This window comes from Podarcis gaigeae (assembly GCF_964106915.1).
Source record: "Podarcis gaigeae genome assembly, chromosome: 5".
Classification (NCBI taxonomy): Eukaryota; Metazoa; Chordata; class Lepidosauria; order Squamata; family Lacertidae; genus Podarcis; species Podarcis gaigeae.
In genome coordinates, this window is record NC_139681.1 from 47,222,402 (window position 1) to 47,242,430 (window position 20,029).

Genomic DNA, 20,029 nt, shown 5'->3' on the forward strand with positions numbered 1-20,029 from the left:
GAATAATTTTCAGGATGTTTACTATAACTCTGAAGTGGTGAGGTGTGTGGCAAACTCATGATTTGAGACAATCATGCACCCTTTGTAGAAATAGTATATTCATGCACAAAGGTAATGCCCATATTGAAGGCAGGGAGCAATATGTCAAGAAGCTGTAACTTTAAATAAGTGGTTAAGCTGCACAGTGTTAATATGTAAGTAAGAAAACCAGTTTCGATGATTCTAGAAGTAATCTAAATGTGGCCAGACAATTACCCCCCCCCTTTACGTTAAAAAGCATTGCATATTTGTTAGATATTTTTATTGTAATACAAGTGTCCCAAGATCCCTCTGACTTTTTCTTTCTAAAATAACTTTTGTTTCTATTCCTAGTCCTTTCAGCTACAAATCAACAAATTAGAAATTAAGCTAGGTGAAGTACAGTGAGACTTATTTGTTCATTCTCAAATCGTTGGCATCCATCTGTCTCGAGAGACAATGGAGTGGTTCTCTGGGCATGAAGTCAAACCGCTGCAGTAGCAGCAACAAAATGACTTCTCTGGGGCTTAAGCCTGGGTAGTGTGTATGGAGGTCCTGGGCCGCCCAGACGACAAGGCCTGCCTCTGCTGGCCTCACTGATGTAGTCCAAAAGAAAGAATGCTACAGCGACACCAGGTTGGTTGCAGGAGTTGCTGGAAGGAGGTATACAAAGCACCATCCAACTACCTTAGCGACTCCGCTCCGGATTTGTATAGGGCTTAACTTCTTGGCATTTACTTTTCCTGAAGATATCCCACAAGGCAGCAAAGGTTTTATGATGAGAGTTTTCCTTCACCTAGATGAGCTCCCTTCCCAGGTTGAAGAGCCCCATCTGCCCCTGTTCTCAAATTGCATTTCAGTTAGCAGTACATCAGATTATTCTGTTTGAAGGATTATTGAGCTAGGTGCTCAAAAAGATTAAGCAGTCAGACAAGTTGATTTTAATGTGCTTTGTGTATCAATGGTTGTATTCATTCAGGAAAAGAGAAAAAATGCCACTGATTGATTAAATTAATAATGGAGCTAAAATGTTAATTGTAAAAGATAAAAGAGTGTGAAGAGATCTCAACCACCAAAGCTGAACAAACATGTTTGAGAAATAGTGTGTCCATCTCTGTTTTTTTGGGATGGATTATTTTGTTTAGTATTTTCTATTGCTAACTATAAACTTTATTCTGGACCTAAAAACATTTGGAGTTCCGTTTTGATTTTTGATTTTTAATAACATACCACTTACTACTTCTCCTTTTTCTCCTAGGGCCAGTACAGACCATCTGACTTGCTGTGTCCAGAGACATATATCTGGGTACCTACTGAACAGTGTCTGCCTTCTCTTGAGCATTCAAAATATTGTCGCTTCAATCAAGACTTAAAAGCAGGTAGGTATATAATTTACATCCTTTGCATATACTGTAAGATATTAGACTATAAATCAGGCATCCCCAACCTTGGCCCTCCAGATGTTTTGGGACTACAGCTCCCATCATCCCTGACCACTGGTCCTGTTAGCTAGGGATGATTGGAGTTGTAGTCCCAAAACATCTGGAGGGCCAAGGTTGGCCGTGCCTGCTATAAATGCTAAACATTTTAATGTACATTGTGTCCCATGGCTAAAGTGACATTGTTAGCATCTTCCATGTATTCATTTATTCAGTAATTTTAATTGGCTAATGCCCACTCTCGTAGAGTCCATTTAGTTACTAACTAGTGTATAAGTAGTCCCTTTTACGTCATCCAGCACACTTTAAGTGCTCCATTTCACACATTCACCAGAGACCTGCATTCAGAAAGTATAGTAGTAGAGAATCCCCGCCCCCACAGAAAACACACAAATAAGCTGACTTTTCAATGTAAATAGACTTTGGATGCATTTTTATTCCCCAGTTTGCATGAATGGAGCCTCTACACAATGGGAATTTTTGTGTGTGAAATATGCTTCTTACCTGCCAGCATTGCAGTGTTTCTGATGAATATTTGAACAATCTCATGGTATTTCCAGTACAATACCGCCTAACGTGTAGTGATGGCTATGAAAGGCCATACTTGCACCTAAAATGTGCTCTTGGTTTGTTGTTTTGATGTCGACCTAGACAATGATCTTCAGACAAAACTTTTAATGCCTGTGTCGATCATGGTACTGTGTTCTATATTATTTTGGTGTAAAAACAAATAAAAAAATAATCCAAACATGAAAACACATATTTGACTCTGAATAACATTATCCAGAAAAATATGAATATGCTACACTTCCTGCCGTCAAACCAAAGTGGTGTTTATCATGAAATCTGGGTTGAGTGACACCATGTATAGTGAGCTCCTATCATGCTTCAGTTGATATGTAAAATCTGGATATATTATGAAGTGAAAACACTTTTTGGCATAGCATTACAGAACTTGAGAGAGAAGCTTGAAAAGTATTACAAACTGAAAAATGAAGTGAATGGGTTCAAGGTAGGCAATTTTTCAGGTTGCCCTTGCATAAGAAAATGCTGTTTTAATAGATGTGCTTGAAAAAACTGGGAGTATGGGTAAACTGGTGCCCAAGATGGAAGCATTATAATATAAGAAGGGAGGCAACAACATTAGGTAAAGAATCTTAAGTCTCGTATATATGCCACTATGAAATGATAAACTATAAAAATCTGCATCTTTGTCTATCCTGAGTACATCAGCCCAGACGCGATCTGAATTCAGACTTATGTCCTGTGGTTTAAGGAAATTAAAACATAGCTACATGCTGAACAGCAGAAGGCCTGCTGTGAGCTACAGTCATTTGAGGTTTGGGTAGCTGCTTTCTTGAAGGAAGCAGTGCTCCATTCCAAGGCCGGTTTCCTGCAGAACACTTCCTTACAGTTGTCAGTAAAATAAGTCCTTTAATTAAAATACAGTGAGTATAAACATCGGGCTAGACAGACAATGGTATGCTCTGTTTCACATGAAATGACTTTCCATAACAAGACCTGTAGGTATCATACAGTAATAGTTCATAATTGCAGCCAACTCTGATGTCGTTTTGGTGCTTTCTAAAAACTCAGCTATTTATTCAGGCCTTTGCTGGCTGTTATTGCTTCGAGATGTTTCTTGGAAACATTTCATAAATGAAACGAAATAAATAACTGGATACCAGTTGATTGCATTCATTCATTTTGTGGTTGTCCAGGCCTATCGACTGCTGCTTTGTTTTATTATGTAATATTAATGTATTTTTAACATACGATTGATTTTCTTTCATTATAGTTACAACTGATGAATATCCCATTCCTTTAATGGATTTAAGCTTCTCAACCCCAAAATTTAGAAAACATATTTTAGACTACTAAGTATATTTGAAAAAGACCAGAGCTTTCAGTGAGCCCAATAAGATCATGGTAGATGTGAGACTTTGAGACCTCAGTTCTATAACTCTTTTTCTTGGGTTGTGTTGGCTTTTATGAAAACTGAGAAAATACTGTGTACTCCTTTCTTGTGTGTGTGTCTGTCTTGCTGCTTCCAAAAAATGTTGTTTACTTGTCTCTGCATTGTGAGGTTATTAGCTGCATTGATAAATAAACAAGCCATGAAAGAATGTTCCAAATCTCTGCAACTACAACAAAAAATTCCCTTTTTCTTTTCGAAGCTCAGTCTAGCTACTCCATAAGTTCGAACTTGAAGCAAGGTCCCATTTGGTGATCTTAACCTTAGGGTTGTTCAAATGAGAAGAGATAAAGTAGGGATAGTTAGGAACATAAGGGAGGGGGAAAACAATAATTAAAAGCAATTAAACATGAATAGAATTAGAACTATGTATTACAGTGGTGCCCCGCAAGACGAACGCCTCGCAAGACGGAAAACCCGCTAGACGAAAGGGTTTTCCGTTTTGGAGGCGCTTCGCAAAACGAATTTCCCTATGGGGTTGCTTCGGAAGACGAAAAAATCTTGCGAGTCCCCACGGGTTTTTTTTCCGCTTCCCCCCCTTTTCCTAAGCCGCTAAGCCGCTTAACAGCTGATCCGCTGATAAGCTGCTTAACAGCTGATCGCTAGAAGCCGCTAGACCGCTGTAGCGCTAATCCGCTAAGCTGTCAATGGGCTCACTTCGCAAGACGAAAAAACCGCTAGACGAAGAGAATCGCGGAACGGATTCTTTTCGTCTTGCGAGGCACCACTGTAATATAACATCTCTATTAATAACATACAGACAGTCACAACAAAAACAGCACGCCAGTAGCCATGTAGCTGTCATACGAAGTTTTAAAGCATGGGTCACATATTGTTTAATAGGTTCCAGAGAATAAACTATTCTATAGGTTTATGAGAAATTTCAATTTTGTTATGATTTCCTAGATGTGCCTTTGTAATATGTGTTCTTTCTTTCCTTCCTCCACTCCAGAAAGTCGAAGATAATTAGGCAGTTGAGAGTGAGATTACATAGCTAATAATAAAATAATAATAATAATAATAATTAATAATAATAATAATAATGGAAAAGACCCTGATGTTGGGAAAGATTGAGGGCACAAGGAGAAGGGGATGACAGAAGACGAGATGGTTGGACAGTTACAAACATGAGTCTGACCAAACTGCGGGAGGAAACCTACTGGCAGAGACAGGCAACATAAGCAGGGATGCTGGACAAAGCTGAGGAAGAAGATACAAAGTGTGTGCTGTTTGCAGCACAGAAGCCAAGATTTTTAGGGACTATAGGGCAGGTAGCTCATCAAAAAGGGTATGGGTGAATTTGGTGATTCCTTTTAGCCAAAGAGGAATGAACAACTTGATACAGGAAGCTCAGGAGTGCCTGGTGTGCTCTGGTCCATGGGGTCACGAAGAGTCAGACATAACTAAACGACTAAACAACAACAATGCATTGTGTTCACCCAGAGATGCATCTCAGTACTTGCTAAGTTAGCAGCAAAGCATCCATGTCTTTAATGCAATCTGATTGTAACCCTAGTGACTAAAGAATACATCAGTTCTAAGTAAGAACTTTTTTTCTGATACTGAAGATATTTTACACACATAACTTTAGTACGTATTAGCAGTTTCCTTGTAAAGAGTGGGTGGGGAGAGCAAGCCTTTGATTAAAGAAACAAAAGCTATGAAATACATTTATTTTCCCATAGTTACCATGGTGGAATTTGTAAGGTTCTTGCTCCGCATTTTTCAGAGAGGGAGGGGTAAACAACATTGATTATTCCCAGCAACTGCTTCAGCTTATTACATTTTGGAACTTGCATCTGTTTTTAATTAACTTTATAAACACTTGAAGGCAACTGAAGTTCATAATCCAGCATGATCCTTGATCATAAAGTATGTTTAAACAGTAGAGATAGCGCTAATGAGCTGTATCCAAACAAATTTGTCAACTCCACTTCTAGCATGAGAAGGAAAATGCTAATAGGTAGATGAAATTTTGAATCACTGACCTTGTTAAATAATTCTAGCTACGCTGCATTTACTAGAGAGAAGAGAACACCATTATTTGAACCTGTTTGTTCTTCAAGCACAAATGTTAAATCCTGCTAAAATCAGCTCTCCTATAAATGAAATTTGGGTGGTGGCAAGGGGTGTAAGGTGGTTGTAACTTCATAAGACCTCAAATTCCTACCAGCTTCTCTTTCTAGATCTATCTTGGAAAAATATCACATGGAAATAAACATCAGTGAAATGTCTTCAATGTGTATGCTTTCTCAGGAATCGCTCCAAAAGCATTTCTGAGGAAGCAACAGTGGAAAGGTCTAAAGATCACTTTAAAATTACAGAGCTGTACATTCCACTGGGATGAAAGATGACTGATTTCAACCTAATACTTCTAACGTTTATGCCTGCTTGGGGATAATTCTAAAGGATTCTTGTAGAAGTATGGAATGTTAGCAGTGCCCCTGTGGTGCATATTGTGTTTTGGGAAAGGTCTGCTATTTCTTTCTATGTTTGGCTGAGTGCAGCATTGGTTTGTTGGTTTGGTTGCATTAATTATAGACCAGCTATAACATTGTGAACCAGAGTGATTTGATTTATCCATATGTACTTGATTCCCCTTTTTAAATACCTGATTTTTAAGTGCTCTTGATATTTCTTTCAGATCTAACTTCCCTTTCCTTGACGCGCCTATTTTGGAGTGCATGGATGAAAGGGCCTGCTTATATTAGTAGTAAAAACTGCCCATAGAACTTACGACAAACCACTAAGCACCACTGACCACAGCATAATTGAATCCAGCAGCACTAGGGAGCATGGAAGCTCTATTGCTTTTAATTTTTTTGTAAGGGCAAGGAGAGAGTGATTTGGTATTAAAGGCCGTGAAATCAAACGTGAGGGAAATAAAAATCTGGGACTCTGTCTGGAAACACAACTTGAATGATACAAAATTAATTTCTACACCTTGAAAGAGAAAGGAGAGCGGCAGAGGATGAAACTGAGTGGTTTTCTGAAGAACAAGGTTCACGGTGCTAAAGGGTTTAATAGTTAAGGGACTTCCGGGTTGGCGCCATCGCCGAATGGCGGACTCCCTCCGAGCTCCGGAGGGAGCCTGCTGGGTAGGGGTTGGGTCCCGCCGCGCCGGCGACGCGGGAACCCTCAAAAACCATGGGCGGTGATGCCCATGGACTTGGTGACTCGGCGGGCACCGTTTGCGCCCCCGACCCGCGAAGGAGCCTTTTTAAAGGCTGCGGAGCGGGTGACGGGGGGGTGTGGTGCTATGAGTCCACTGCTTCCCCTGACTAGCAAAGCCGCATGCCATCCGGCGGAGAGCACCGACTTTTTTCTATTGAAAATCTGGACTTAAAAGAATAACCCGTGAGTAAATTTACCGGACTTAAAAGGAAAAATCTGATTTATGAATTTGGAGCAAGCGGGGGAGGTGCAAAAAGGAAGTCCGCCCCCCCCCCCCCGTTGTAGAGGTCTTAACGCAAGGACTTAACAATTAAGATCGAGAGATGAACTTATTTATTCGGAAAAAGTTAATTTCACGAAGGGAAATTACAAGTAATTGTTCTGGAGGAGAAGATTGATTGGTGAGAACTAAAATGTAACCCCACGGGAACCCGGATCGATCCGTTATGAGAGACTGGTGAAGAGACACAGAAATTTTGACAGCTGTCAAAGTAGCTGTCAAAGCAGGAAAATAAAAGAGAACTTTGTTACGATGGCTTTGCTGGCTAAATTTGTTACAATTTGGACATAAACTATTGAAAACAAAGGCAACAAGTTATTTGTCTTCTGGGTCGGATCTGGAAAAAAATTAAGTTACCATATTCCCTCTAGAGGGAGTTCTGGGACATTGCAACAGTGGCAGCAAGTGGAAAATTACTATGAAATTGAGCAGGATTTGTTATCTCTTGGGAAAGCTGCAAAAACGAAGCATTATTTTGTCTACAGAGGTTTCCACACTAAAGGAGACAATGGATTTATCTATTGAAGAAAGGAAGGGACTTGACGTAAGTTTATGTTCCTGAACAAATAAAGCCTCTGTAGAGGAACCAGAAGTTTCTGAATTAGAAGGTTTTTGCAGCAGAACAGGGAAAAGAAACCTGAGGAATAAGAGCTGGACTAAACTCGAAGTTGGAACATTTGGGACATCCAGACTTTAAAAGGATCAAGAAACAGAATTTGAGTTTATACTCTTAAATATAGAGGTCTGGATGGAAGAAGAATGATCTTTTCCGAGAGTTTCTCCGAGATTGGACTTTCTGAAATTAAAAGCTACCAAAAAGACGGCAAAGCGGACTCGAGAGAGGGTTAGATATGGACGTGGGATCTCCAGTCTGGCAGTAGACAGAAGGATGGATTTTGGGGATCGAAACCGGGAAAGGGGGGGGGGAGATTTGGAATCCAAAGGCTGTAAAACTATATATTTTTTATTTTCTTTTTTTTCATTTTCTCTTGTTGTGTGAGAAAAATAGGAGAATTCGTGGAAGGGAATTGGGGTCGATCTTAGGGAAGTATAAAAATATAAATGGTTAAATAAGATAAATCAATTTTGAATAAATGGGCTAATTATAATTATAACAAGGTTTTAAAATTTGGGGTAAGAATTTGTGGAATGAATCTAATGGAAATGGAATACAAGAGGGGGAGGGGGGGAGTCCTGGAAAGATGTCAATGAAATTAAGTGTAAACTCTATCCTTTTATTTTTTCTTTCTTTCTTTTTTATTCTGGAAACTTAAATAAATATTATTTAAAATAATAATAATAAAGGGTTTAATAGTTATGACACAGTCTTATGAGATGCTGCATTGAGGCAGTGACTTTTGGGGTTGGAGGATAAGTTTTTATACATGGGACAGAACAGCTTGGGACTCGGTAACTGGCTGCCTTCTGCTGACAGAAGAACGACTTCTGGGCACTTGCTGTGGTGCATCTCTGCCTTTTATAGGGGTAGCTAGTTAACATTGCTTTGCCAAGGACATGGTTAAGGAGAGGGCCTGACCAAGCTACAGACTTCCCACCAGCCATTTCTGACAACAGTAGCAAAATAGCTTCAGCCATCCCTGGCTAGGAAAGCCAGAGCAAATATGCCCAAGTCAAAAGTAATAGGGATGGGAAGTCAAAGTTGTTTATCAGCCAATTGTTCTTGGCTTCCCAGGCACAGGTTTAATTTGCAGTAGCAATACAAAGTCACTACAGATCAGGGAACCTGGGCAGCTGAAAGAATAGGAAGAGAAAATAAAGAGGTATTGTAAGCTTGACTTTGTTGAGCTAAATCCACTGTAAGGTTGCAGGAAAGCTTATTAGGCAGTCAGAGCCCCTGAAGGACCAGGTGCGCAGCCTGGGAGTCATTTTGGACTCACAGCTGTCCATGGAGGCGCAGATTAACTCTGTGTCCAGGGCAGCTGTCTACCAGCTCCACCTGGTACGCAGGCTAAGACCCTACCTCCCCGCGGACTGTCTCGCCAGAGTGGTGCATGCTCTAGTTATCTCACGCTTGGACTACTGCAACGCGCTCTACGTGGGGCTACCTTTGAAGGTGACCTGGAAACTGCAATTAATCCAGAATGCGGCAGCTAGACTGGTGACTGGGAGTGGCCGCCGGGACCACATAACACCGGTTCTGAGAGATCTGCATTGGCTCCCAGTACATTTCCGAGCACGATTCAAAGTGTTGGTGCTGACCTTTAAAGCCCTAAACGGCCTCGGTCCTGTATACCTGAAGGAGCGTCTCCACCCCCATCGTTCAGCCCAGACTCTGAGATCCAGCGCCGAGGGCCTTCTGGCGGTTCCCTCATTGCGAGAAGTGAGGCTACAGGGAACCAGACAGAGGGCCTTCTCGGTAGCGGCGCCCGCCCTGTGGAACGCCCTCCCATCAGATGTCAAAGAGATAAAGAATTACCTGACGTTCAGAAGACATCTTAAGGCAGCCCTGTTCAGGGAAGTTTTAAATATGTAATGCTGTATGGTTTTTAACACTGATTGGGAGCCGCCCAGAGTGGCTGGGGAAAACTCAGCCAGATGGGCGGGGTATAAATAATAAATTATTATTATTATTATTATTATTATTATTATTATTAGAGCAGGAACACACCACAGTTTCTGGATTCTGCTAAAGCAGGAACTTCCCAGAGTTTCTGGATTCTGTTCTGAGTCAAGAAAGCTTCCTAGTAGAAAGTAATTACGTCATATAATGAGTGTTCTTTTGGCCAGTCAAAGACTATTTAGGCTTGAATTCAGTCATATGCTTTCTTCTACTTCATATTGTTGTATAGGAACTGGAAGCCTTTTGGTTTCAAAAATTAAAATCTTAATATTTTGGAGAACAGCCCCTTCTCATATGTTTATCTGAAAGAAAGACAGTGTAATACATTTGCCAACTGAGAACAATAATTGATAAGCAGCTGCAGAAGGAAGTGGGCCATGACTTCAAAATAGTACACATGTAGCATACCTCTCTCCACATCAGTTGTGAGATCACTTTCAAAATGGTGCCATAGCTTTGATTGACAACTAGTTCTTACATTATGACATGTATTATAAAATGTTTCATATATTTACTATCATGCCTCGTGTATGTGTTCTTAGAAGAGCAGGAGATGCGAATTTTTAATATTGATCTTGGTAAAATAGAATAGAAACGTTGGTTTAATTCTTGTTCAGTTGAAAGACATATCTTGCTCTTATGTCATACTTTGTCTTCTTTAAACAGCAGCAGATCCTGTTTGGTTTTTATGCTTTCTTAAATCCAGTCAAAGCCACCCTACTTTAAGGGTTAAAATGAATAAAGTGAATGCTTTTATCCTGTGATTGACTTTTGGCACAGGAACATTAGCCAGCTTCAAACTGAGTAAATTACTTGTGCTATTGTGGTGACAGAGGTACTTACTTACATCTTTTAAGTTTTTACAAAGAGTATCTGAGATTGCTTTAGTGTTGACTAAAAGCTACACTGTAAAGGCTCTTTTCGACAGACAGCATAAATCATACTTTGATAAGTAGTTTTTTATAGCAGAGTTTTGATCACAAAGTTTATTCCTAAATTTACATTTATGTGGAGTAGAATCATAAAAGACTGGAGCTAGAAAACTATCTCAAACTTTCCTAATCAATTTATTACTTACCCTTTTAAGTACTGAATTGGATTTGTGTGACACACATGTGTGCACGCTCACACACACATGAAAAGCATATTTTAACTTTTATGTAAAGGTAAAGGGACCCCTGACCATTAGGTCCAGTCGTGACCGACTCTGGGGTTGCGGCCTTCATCTCGCTTTATTGGCCAAGGGAGCCAGCATACAGCTTCCGGGTCATGTGGCCAGCATGACTAAGCTGCTTCTGGCGAACCAGAGCAGCGCACGGAAACGCCGTTTACCTTCCCGCTGGAGCGGTACCTATTTATCTACTTGCACTTTGATGTGCTTTCGAACTGCTAGGTTCGCAGGAATTTTAACTTTTAGGACCAACCAAAAAGCATAAAATAGCAAGCAAGCTGAGACTGGTGCTTAACATTCAACACCATGAAGAAACAATAGTGTCTTTTGTGGCACCTTAAAAAAATAACACATTTAGCCTTTATTTTGGCTTCAGCTTTTGTGCACCATCCACTCCAGCGCCAGTAGTGGCCATGCACAAAAAAACAGTTGTTGATAACGCATACATCCTGCTACTAGTAATCAATTAACACACAAAGTGTGCTAAAAATCCAGTATGCTTTAAGTGTTAGCACTAAACCCTTTAAGTTCCGTGTAAGTATCCATTTAAGTTGGAATATGTTTCCATTTCAGGATGTCTGCAGATGGGAATTTTTTTTCCATGTGGAGCATTTCAGTTTGAATCAAACAGGCTTTCTCCAAACAGACTGCCTATAGCTGCTGATCACAGTTAACAGGGAGCTCCTTTGAAGGCTTGCTTCCAGTGCCTATCAGCTCATTGGCACCAAAAACATGTCTTTGAACTTTTAACAGGTGTCAATCACCTGACATCATTACAACGGTTCCTGCCCACCTGTCAAAGATCAATCACAAAAAACCTCTGCAGAATATTTTAGAGGCTTCATTTATTTGCAGAGTTATGCCCAGAATCCGAATAGAGACAAAACTGTGATTTGGCTGGTGAAGGAAAAATCCCGGTTTGATAGTTTATTATGCTTATTATGTTTATTTATACTATAGCTAAGATGGTTCTCATTCCAGCAGAGGCATGATTTATATCTTGCTTCGAGAAGGAAATGTGTGCATACCTTCCATGTTCAACTAGTGGCACAGAACTGAAGCCAGCCATGGAGAACGTAGGCAAGTAAAACAAGGTAGATGTACAGCAGCATCCACTTCAGGAAATAAACTCTGAGTCCAGGAGCAATGTAAGGCAGAAAGGAATGTCCCTCCAGTATCAGGTTTCAGGGTTCAATAAAACGAATTAGATTTAAAAGTAATGAGCAGTCCTGAAATAAAGTCTCCGTGTGGGTGTTTGTTTAAAGATGCAGGTTGGCGCCAGAACTGTTCAGGTTACAACTAATATTTTGCCTAAAGGTGTTGTAAATATAAGTCTTCCGTTTCCTTTTAAGAAGTTAAAAACTCACTTTATGTTTATGTCCTATTCTGGAGCTGAACCTGAACGTGTTTTCCTTTGCAAATGTCACCAATGAGAGTGTAGAACCGGAAGCAGAAGAACAGAAAAAGTAAAACCCTGACAGAGCACTGGAGAAATATTGGCTACACTTCAGAAGGCTTAATGGATTTCAGAAAGCTATGAACAAGACAAATCAGCATTTGCGACTTCAGTTGTATGTGAAACAAGTGCCAGCCATTATTAATGAAGAAGTGAATTGGAGCATGGTGTCTCTAGACAAAATGAATAGATATTGGTCAATGATGCAGTGTTTAACATATAGGTATCAACACTGAAGCAGATAGTGTGAAAATGATCATAAGCAGAAACTATCTTCAGGTGTTGATGAAGGAATAGGTGATGTCGGCATTTTTTAAAATCTGAACTCTTCATACTGACAGATGCAGCTTTGTGCTAATGTCAGAGCTTTTACCACACAATAATGGAGCCATTTCCGTCGCTGGGAAAATTATCGCATGGTAACTTACATACCTGAGCTACTTGGTCATTCTATGTAATCAGCTTTAGCAAGAAATGTCTCATTTCACATGCTAAAGCAGGGGTCAGCAAACATTTTCAGCCGTGGGCAGGTCCACTGCCCCTCAGACCTTGTGGGAGGCCAGACTATATTGGGGGGGATGAACAAATTCCTATGCCCCACAAATAACCCAGAGATGCATTTTAAATAAAAGGACACATTCTACTCATGTAAAAACACACTGATTCCTGGATCGTCCATGGGCCGGATTTAGAAGGCATTTGGACCAGATCCGGCTCTGGGCCTTAGTTTGCCTACCCAGGTGCTAAAGCTTTTTTTGGTCATCTGCACACTATCCCTTGCTTTTTCCTGTAGGACTAATTGCAGTCATTAACAGTTGTCAACAGGTTTACCATATCCATTGAGTCAATCATCCATCTGCTACTACCCTTCTGAGAAAAACCCCACCCCACCCCACCCCACCCTTCACCTATATATAAGGGTCTGGTGACTTCTGTTTCAGTGTATCTGAAGAAGTGTGCTTATACCCAGAACAAACTTACCTAGTTGGTCTCGAAGGTGCTACTGGACAATTTTTTAATTTTTTTTTATTTCGACTGTGTCAGACCAACACAGCTACCTACCTGGATCTGGAACAGAATTAGTTCCTTTTTGGAGGGGGCAAAAGAGTTACTTCAGTTAAAATGCTGTGACCCTAGTGTAGGTTTTCGACCAACGTTAAAATAATGCTGGCTTTAAATGTTAAGTTTTTATGTGTCCTGGAAACAGCATGTAGACAACACTCCAGGTGAGCTTATTTTTCAGACATGTAATGCATTTAGAGTAGACATTTTTGTGACTCTGAGGTCTTCCTGTGTACCATAAGCTTATAACAATAAATCTTTTCTATTGTAGTTTTGAAGGAATTCACAAAGATCATGTAGTATTGTAGCAGCCCTATATTCTTCCCCAGACCATCTCAGCCAGATGCTAAACATGGCAAATTAAAAACAAAAACAAAAGTGATTTTGGATGACTTGCATATGAAAACTGATTTTAATTTCCATCTGCCATTTAAATCTCACATAGTTTGCCTGCTGCTTGGTAGGAACAGTGAACAAGTAGATTCTCTCTGGTATCTGGATTCTTGTACATGCACAAAACTTGGATAGGCAGAGGAACCTGAGGTGTATTTTGTAGGGATCCTGGTGTGATAACTCAACTGATGACATTCATTCTTGATTTCTGAAGAGCAACCAAAATCCACACACCTCTTTCATCTTCAAGTAGAACTTGGTTGGTTCCTTTAAATGTTCACCTAATGATATGCTTTCTAAAAACAACACTGTTGTCTTGTATCACCATATCAGTATCTAAATATAAGGTCTTGTGCATTTTGATATTACTTCATTTGTCAACAAATGCTTCCTGTTCATCTGGCCGCTGCATTAATACACCCATATTTCTTTTCTTACAGTTGATGAAGGGAATGTGAAGGAATTGGGTCAGGTTCGGATTCTGCATAAGAGAACAGCCATGCGTTACAGTGTGTACAAGAGGAGGAGGAAGGGGCCAAGCGATGAAGAAAGTGTTCGACAATATGCAACTCTAGTGGGGCAGGCATGTGCAGAGCGAATGTTGCTCTTCAGAAGCTGAGGTGTCAGTTCTTGAGATGTTCTCGAGCACTGTATCTTATTGCACAACTGCCTATTGTATGCCCTTGTGTTGATATGCCTATTGAAAATGGAGGCACTTTATATGAATGAATACACTGGCTTATCTTAAAAGAAAATACCATTTTTTTTTTCACCTTTCTGCCAAGGGTCTGGCAGAATATAAAGGCCCTTTGTTTTATTTTGCTATCATGATCCCTTCCTTGCATTCAGAACAGTGTGCATGGTGTGAAGTACATAAATGGTCTGAACACAATTTTTCCTGTAGGTCTTTGTAGTTTCCTCTTAAGGAGAATATTTGAAGTCACTTGGGTGCTGACATGTATCAAAGCTATGGTGAAATGTGTGTAAGTTCCACAAATGGGAGGCTAAAATGTGCGGTTGCATGCTACTCTGTTCTAGAACACAGCTAAACTGTGGTGCTTGGAATGAAGCCTGTTTCTGTCCCAGTGAATCCAATAGCAAAACCCAGTTTATTCTGGTTTGTGGACTTTATATAATCTGTACTATATGACATACAAAGCCATCTAACGTAAACCTATGCACTGTAGCTTTAGAGAGTCACTGCAATTTTTAATTTTTGCTTTAAAGAATGTGTAGTAGTCTTTAAATACCAAGAAACATGGAGGTTTGGTTTTTGTAATTAAATGGTTACTCTGGAAAATATTGGAATTGAAGGTTAGGTTTGTGGTCAAATTACCAAAGAGATTACTTTAAATAAAGCAGCAGGTTGATGTTGTACCTTGATGTACATCCCACTTTTTTGTATTTGTAATGGCTATTTGTGTTCATTGCAAAATTATAGAATTCCATTTCTATATATATATATAAAATCTCATTAAAAATGCTTTTTTTATCTTCAAAACACAGAAGTGTCTCTACTACTGCCATTATAGTTGTATATCCGGCACTGTAGCTCTCACTCATACTTAGGTTCTTTGTTTTATTAAAATTGTAAAGTACACAGCTGTAAATGTGAACATATGCTTTTAATTGGATTGGGAACCTATTTTTCATAGAAATCCTTTTATCAATTTCTGTGTCCGTGTCTGATAGAACAGGCTATAAGAATTCAGCAGTGTATCTGAAATTTACTTACTGGTACGTTGCTGATTAAACAATACTCAGTATGACTTGCAGACTCAGAGATGCCATTCCTGTTTGTTGCAATGAGCATCTGCTTTGCTAAACAGGTTGTTGGGGTTACCACTTTGGGAGTAATAAAAGTGAAGATCAGTTGAAGAAAGGAGGAAGAAACTGGAATCAACCTCCTCCTCCCAGAAAATTGTGGGGGTAGCCAATGTTTTGCCCTCCAGGTGTCAAAACTTCAGACCCCAAGAACTGTGTTAACAAACCCACAACATTCAAAGACTGTGATAAGATTCATGTGATGGGTTGTCTCTTCATGCCCCCCCCCCTTTATAACTTCCATATTTAAACTTTTGCCTAATGAGCATGATCAAAAAACTGACAGGGTAGAATTGCCTATTTGTAGATTTTAACAAAGCATACTGAGTTGAATTCAACTAGGTTATACTCAGGGTAAACCCATTGGAGTAAATGGGTGTGTCTAATTTAGATCTATTAATTTCAGTGGGTCTACAGTGGTACCTTGGGTTACATATGCTTCAGGTTACATACGCTTCAGGTTACAGACTCCGCTAACCAAGAAATAGTACCTCGGGTTAGGAACTTTGCTTCAGGATGAGAATAGAAATTGTTCTCCTGCGGCACGGCGGCAGCAGGAGGCCCCATTAGCTAAAGTGGTACTTTAGGTTAAGAATGGACCTCAGGAACGAATTAAGTACTTAACCCGAGGTACCACTGTACTCTAATTTAGTTGGGCACAAAGTCATCTAGTGAGTTTTATATTTGAGTCAGGGTTTGAACCCTGGTCTTTCTGGTCCTAGTCCAACTCTAGCCACTAAGTATCTATAAATATATCAGTTTGCATCCTGTACCATTTGATTGGCTATATAGGCTTTATAAAACACTAAAACCCAGTGTAATTGAGTAGACCAAAGCTTTCCAAACTGTGTGTCACAACACGTGTCGGCTGCAGTATGTAGGTGTGTCATGTGAACGCTCCCCATGCTCCTCCTGGGGCTAGAAAAGGGTTTAACCCCCAGTTTGCTAGTAAAACTGAATTACTATGTCGCAAAATGATGCATGTCTAAAAAGTGTGTCACCAACATGAGATGTTTGGAAAGCTCTGGAGTAGAGACGTTAATGACACTTGTTTGGCAGCTGTTTGAGTGGCATCAGGGTAAACTCAATCCCATTTCGTATTCATGACCTTTGAGTTAAATGTCGGACCACCCTTCAATCTTTCACAAAAGCTGCCCCCAAAGCATTCCTACCCATTTAGCCATAGGGCATTGGGGACCTTGAAGATGGATAAATTAACTTTTAAAGAAGTTCTTATAGTCGTTTTTTTGATGCAGTTGCTCTTTCAGCAGGATATCTGAATGGTCCCTACACTGTGATTTGTAAGCGGATCATCACAAATCACAAAGAAATCTGGACTACAGAGCACAACACTTCAGACATTCAAAATAAGAAGTAAATGAAACAAATGCCCCTCTGACCCAAAATATGGAGATCTAAGCTTAACTATGAAGCCAGACGTCTCTGTTGCAGTCGTCTCAGTCCACTTTATCTGTTGCCCCCTGCCATTCTTCCTAGCATGTATATTTTCTGCCCATGTAGAGTAGTTTATGGAGATAGTGTTGTATAGATCTTTCATCATATGGGAAGTGCAAGCTTTCTTAAGCTTTTTCACCTTGCATTGTGTTGTGGATTTCGTTTATGTTGACATCGCAAGCTGTTTTCTGGATTAATGTAAACAATACCTGATTTATTTAAAATGGAAGCAGAAATGGACAGCATTCATTAAGCCTACATGATGACTTCCTTTAGTTGAAGGATTTATGGATACAACCTATGCGTAATTGTCTTCCTGATATTTTTCATTTTTGCCTCATTTCCTCTGAATGTATGAGGACTCTTAATATCTATAATCTCCTTTAATTATGTGTTTCTGTCCCTTAGGACAATAACTGTCTTCAAGAAAGATGTTTGATGAATCAGTACATTTTTAAAAAGAGTTTGTTTTGTTCTCCATACACCTTGATTTTCTGGGCTTCATCTATGGCACAGGAACCTGTTTTAAGGCAAAAGATTCCTCCCTAAATTAAGTGCCTTACATAATTGCTTTCATCCTCTTCCTCTCATATTTTATTTTTACAGTGCCTACGATGGTATGGTATCATCCAATAAAATTTAAAACTTGTTTTCCTGCCCTGAAGCTCACAATCTAAGATCAGATAATACACAGCAAGAAGGGTGATGTTTTTGAATATACAAAGGGGAAGAAAAACAAAGGAAATGCAGAGAGATGGAGTCAGAACCAAGTACTTGAAATAACTTCAGAGTCTACATACAGAAGTAAATGCAGCTGTAGTCTTAGGCCCATTTACTGAGGAAGACCGTATTTTTTGCTCCATAGGTCGCACCGGACAATAGGGCGCACCTAGTTTTTAGGGGGGGGATTAAAGAAAAAAAAACCCCAGCTGTCTTGGCTTCCTTTTTAGCCACGCGCAACCTCTCCAGCCAGGAGAAGCTGTGCGCGGCTTTGTTTATAGCCCTGGGGCTGGGACGGGGAAGCCCAAGCTTCCCATGACCCAAGCCCCCAAAACAGGTCCAGGAGCGGTGGCGAGATTGTGCACAACCTCACTGCCCCTCCTGGGACTTGCGGGGCTAGGACAGGGGATGCCTGAGCAACCTCGCCGCCGCTCCTGGGGCTTTTAGCCACAGGGCTGGGATGGGATGGGGGAAGCCCGAGCTTCCCCCAGCCCCTAGAACAGGCAGCTATCCGCAAGCCTTCAGAGCCCGGGGGGAACTCCCTCCGTGCTCAGAAGGCTTGTGGACAACAGGCTGCTTTCCGCAAGCCTGAGCCTGGGGGGGGAACTCCCACCGCGCTCCGAAGGCTTGCGGATAGCTGCCTGAAGCCTGGAGAACAAGAGGGGTCGGTGCGCACCGACCCCTCTCGCTCTCCAGGCTTCAGCGAAAGCCTGCATTCGCTCCATAGGATGCACACACATTTCCCCTTCATTTTTGGAAGGGAAAAAGTGCGTCCTATAGAGCGGAAAATACGGTAAGTCCTGTTGAACTCAACGGTGCTTGCTTCCGACCAGGAATGTGCTGGCAGTACAAATCAAATATTTTCCCCCCTAAAATTAGAGGAAAGGTATATTAAGATTGTCTCTAAAGAGGCATATTTACATATTGGAACAGAAGAAGGAATTATGACAATTTTTTTTCCTAATTGGAAAGAGGATTTTAATACCTCATTCACACTTTCTGTTTTTATAATGTCTTCTTATCCTTTGGGTGTGGGAGAGAGATTACCCTATTTCTTGAATTATTTTTATACACCATCTAGCTCCTCTGTAAGGAAGCCACAAATGTGGTCTTCAGACTTAATTGAAGGCAGAGTGTCCCTGAATACCTATACGCTACAATAACTACAAGGGAATGCTATTGTAGTAATCAAGTCAATCAGAACACTTTGTGAAGCGCTGAAACCTAAAATGATCAGTTCTGGTGCTTTTACATAAATTGTGCTTCTCCATCAGACAAAATAAAATAAAATAACAGGCTATGTGGGTGTGCCACCAGGGGGCATGTTAAAGCTTGCAAATCGCATACAGTTCGTTGGTAATAAGCTTTTTGTCGTTTCAACAATGTCCTTACTGTTCCAATTCTGCCTTTTCCCCTGCTTCTCTTTGAATGCTTTCATCCCAAATCCTGATGCAGAAGCTCAATCGCTACACTATATTAAGTCACGGGAGTTGAAAGTAATTGTCGTGTTTTTAAAAAGTACTTTATATGAAATATGCCTTTTGTATGCTACAATGGATGCAATAAAGAGTCACAAAGACAGCGCTGAGTAAGCTGTTTTAGTGTCTTCAGCTTATTGGTTCACTTCTGTGACTCTTAAGGTTGTGATCCAAAGAAATGGCATATAGGTGAATGCAGCTTTCTTTGCAGCGGTCCTCACTGGCCACAGGCAAATGACTGTTAGTTTTAAAAGTGGCTTGTTGGACTATGAGAATGGCTGTGCCAATGGCTTCTGAGACACTCCACAGGATTTGTCTTGCATGCAGAGTATTCATGGTTTCAAGCTGGAGGAGGGCAGCTTGAAACCTAAAGTTGTGTTCCTGGCTGGGGTAGTTACCAATCTTAGCCTCCCCAAACCTTTTCTGCTCCATCTGGTGAGGGAGCCAGCAGCTTTCGCCAGCTGATGGTGAAGAGCAAGAAATCTGCCACAGCTGTAGCCAGTTATCAAGGGTGATTGAGGCCTGTTTGTAGGCTGCTGTCGGTGGGTTGTTGGCAGCAGTGGGGCAGCCTTGAAGAGAGAGAGAGAGAACCCATTTGGGGTATGACAAGAAAAAGGACACTCCCTTTGGTTGATCGGTTTGGAGCAGTTGGAGAGAGAGGTGAGTTAGTTTATCTTCCAAGTGATAGACTGGTGGAGAGCTACACCTGTGGTAAAAGCATGAATGCAGCTCACAAACACACACCCAGGGTGCCTAGTGGGCATTTTTGTGATTTTACTATTTTATATTGTTTGGATTGGTTGTACTTTTACTGTAGCAGTCTTCTGTATTAATCTGATACTCACTGGGGGTTTTGGGGGGAGTTGCCCCCAAAGCAGTCTATAAATAAGACATAACACAACCTCTCAATGTCTGCATGTTGAGGACAGTTTTCTGCAAGGGAACACCCTAAGCACAAATAGCTGCTTGTATATTTTAGGGGCTTCATGTGATCATGACGCCC

General features: G+C 40.6%; 1 protein-coding gene across 8 annotated transcripts in view; it reads left to right on the forward strand.

Annotated features, from left to right (window-relative positions):
* Positions 1-15,050, forward strand: part of ATE1 (arginyltransferase 1) — a 75,348-nt gene extending 60,298 nt beyond the window's left edge. For 7 of the 8 annotated variants that reach the window (XM_083741398.1, XM_083741402.1, XM_083741401.1 and 4 more), the window contains 2 exons: positions 1,277-1,397; positions 13,990-15,050. In XM_083741398.1, coding sequence (XP_083597524.1) covers positions 1,277-1,397; positions 13,990-14,168 — 300 coding nt within the window. In that variant the 3' untranslated portion in view covers positions 14,169-15,050. Of the gene's footprint in view, positions 1-1,276; positions 1,398-13,989 lie in introns of those variants that run through there. The other variant, XR_014564932.1, reaches the window with a different exon arrangement.
* Positions 15,051-20,029: the final 4,979 nt, after the last annotated feature.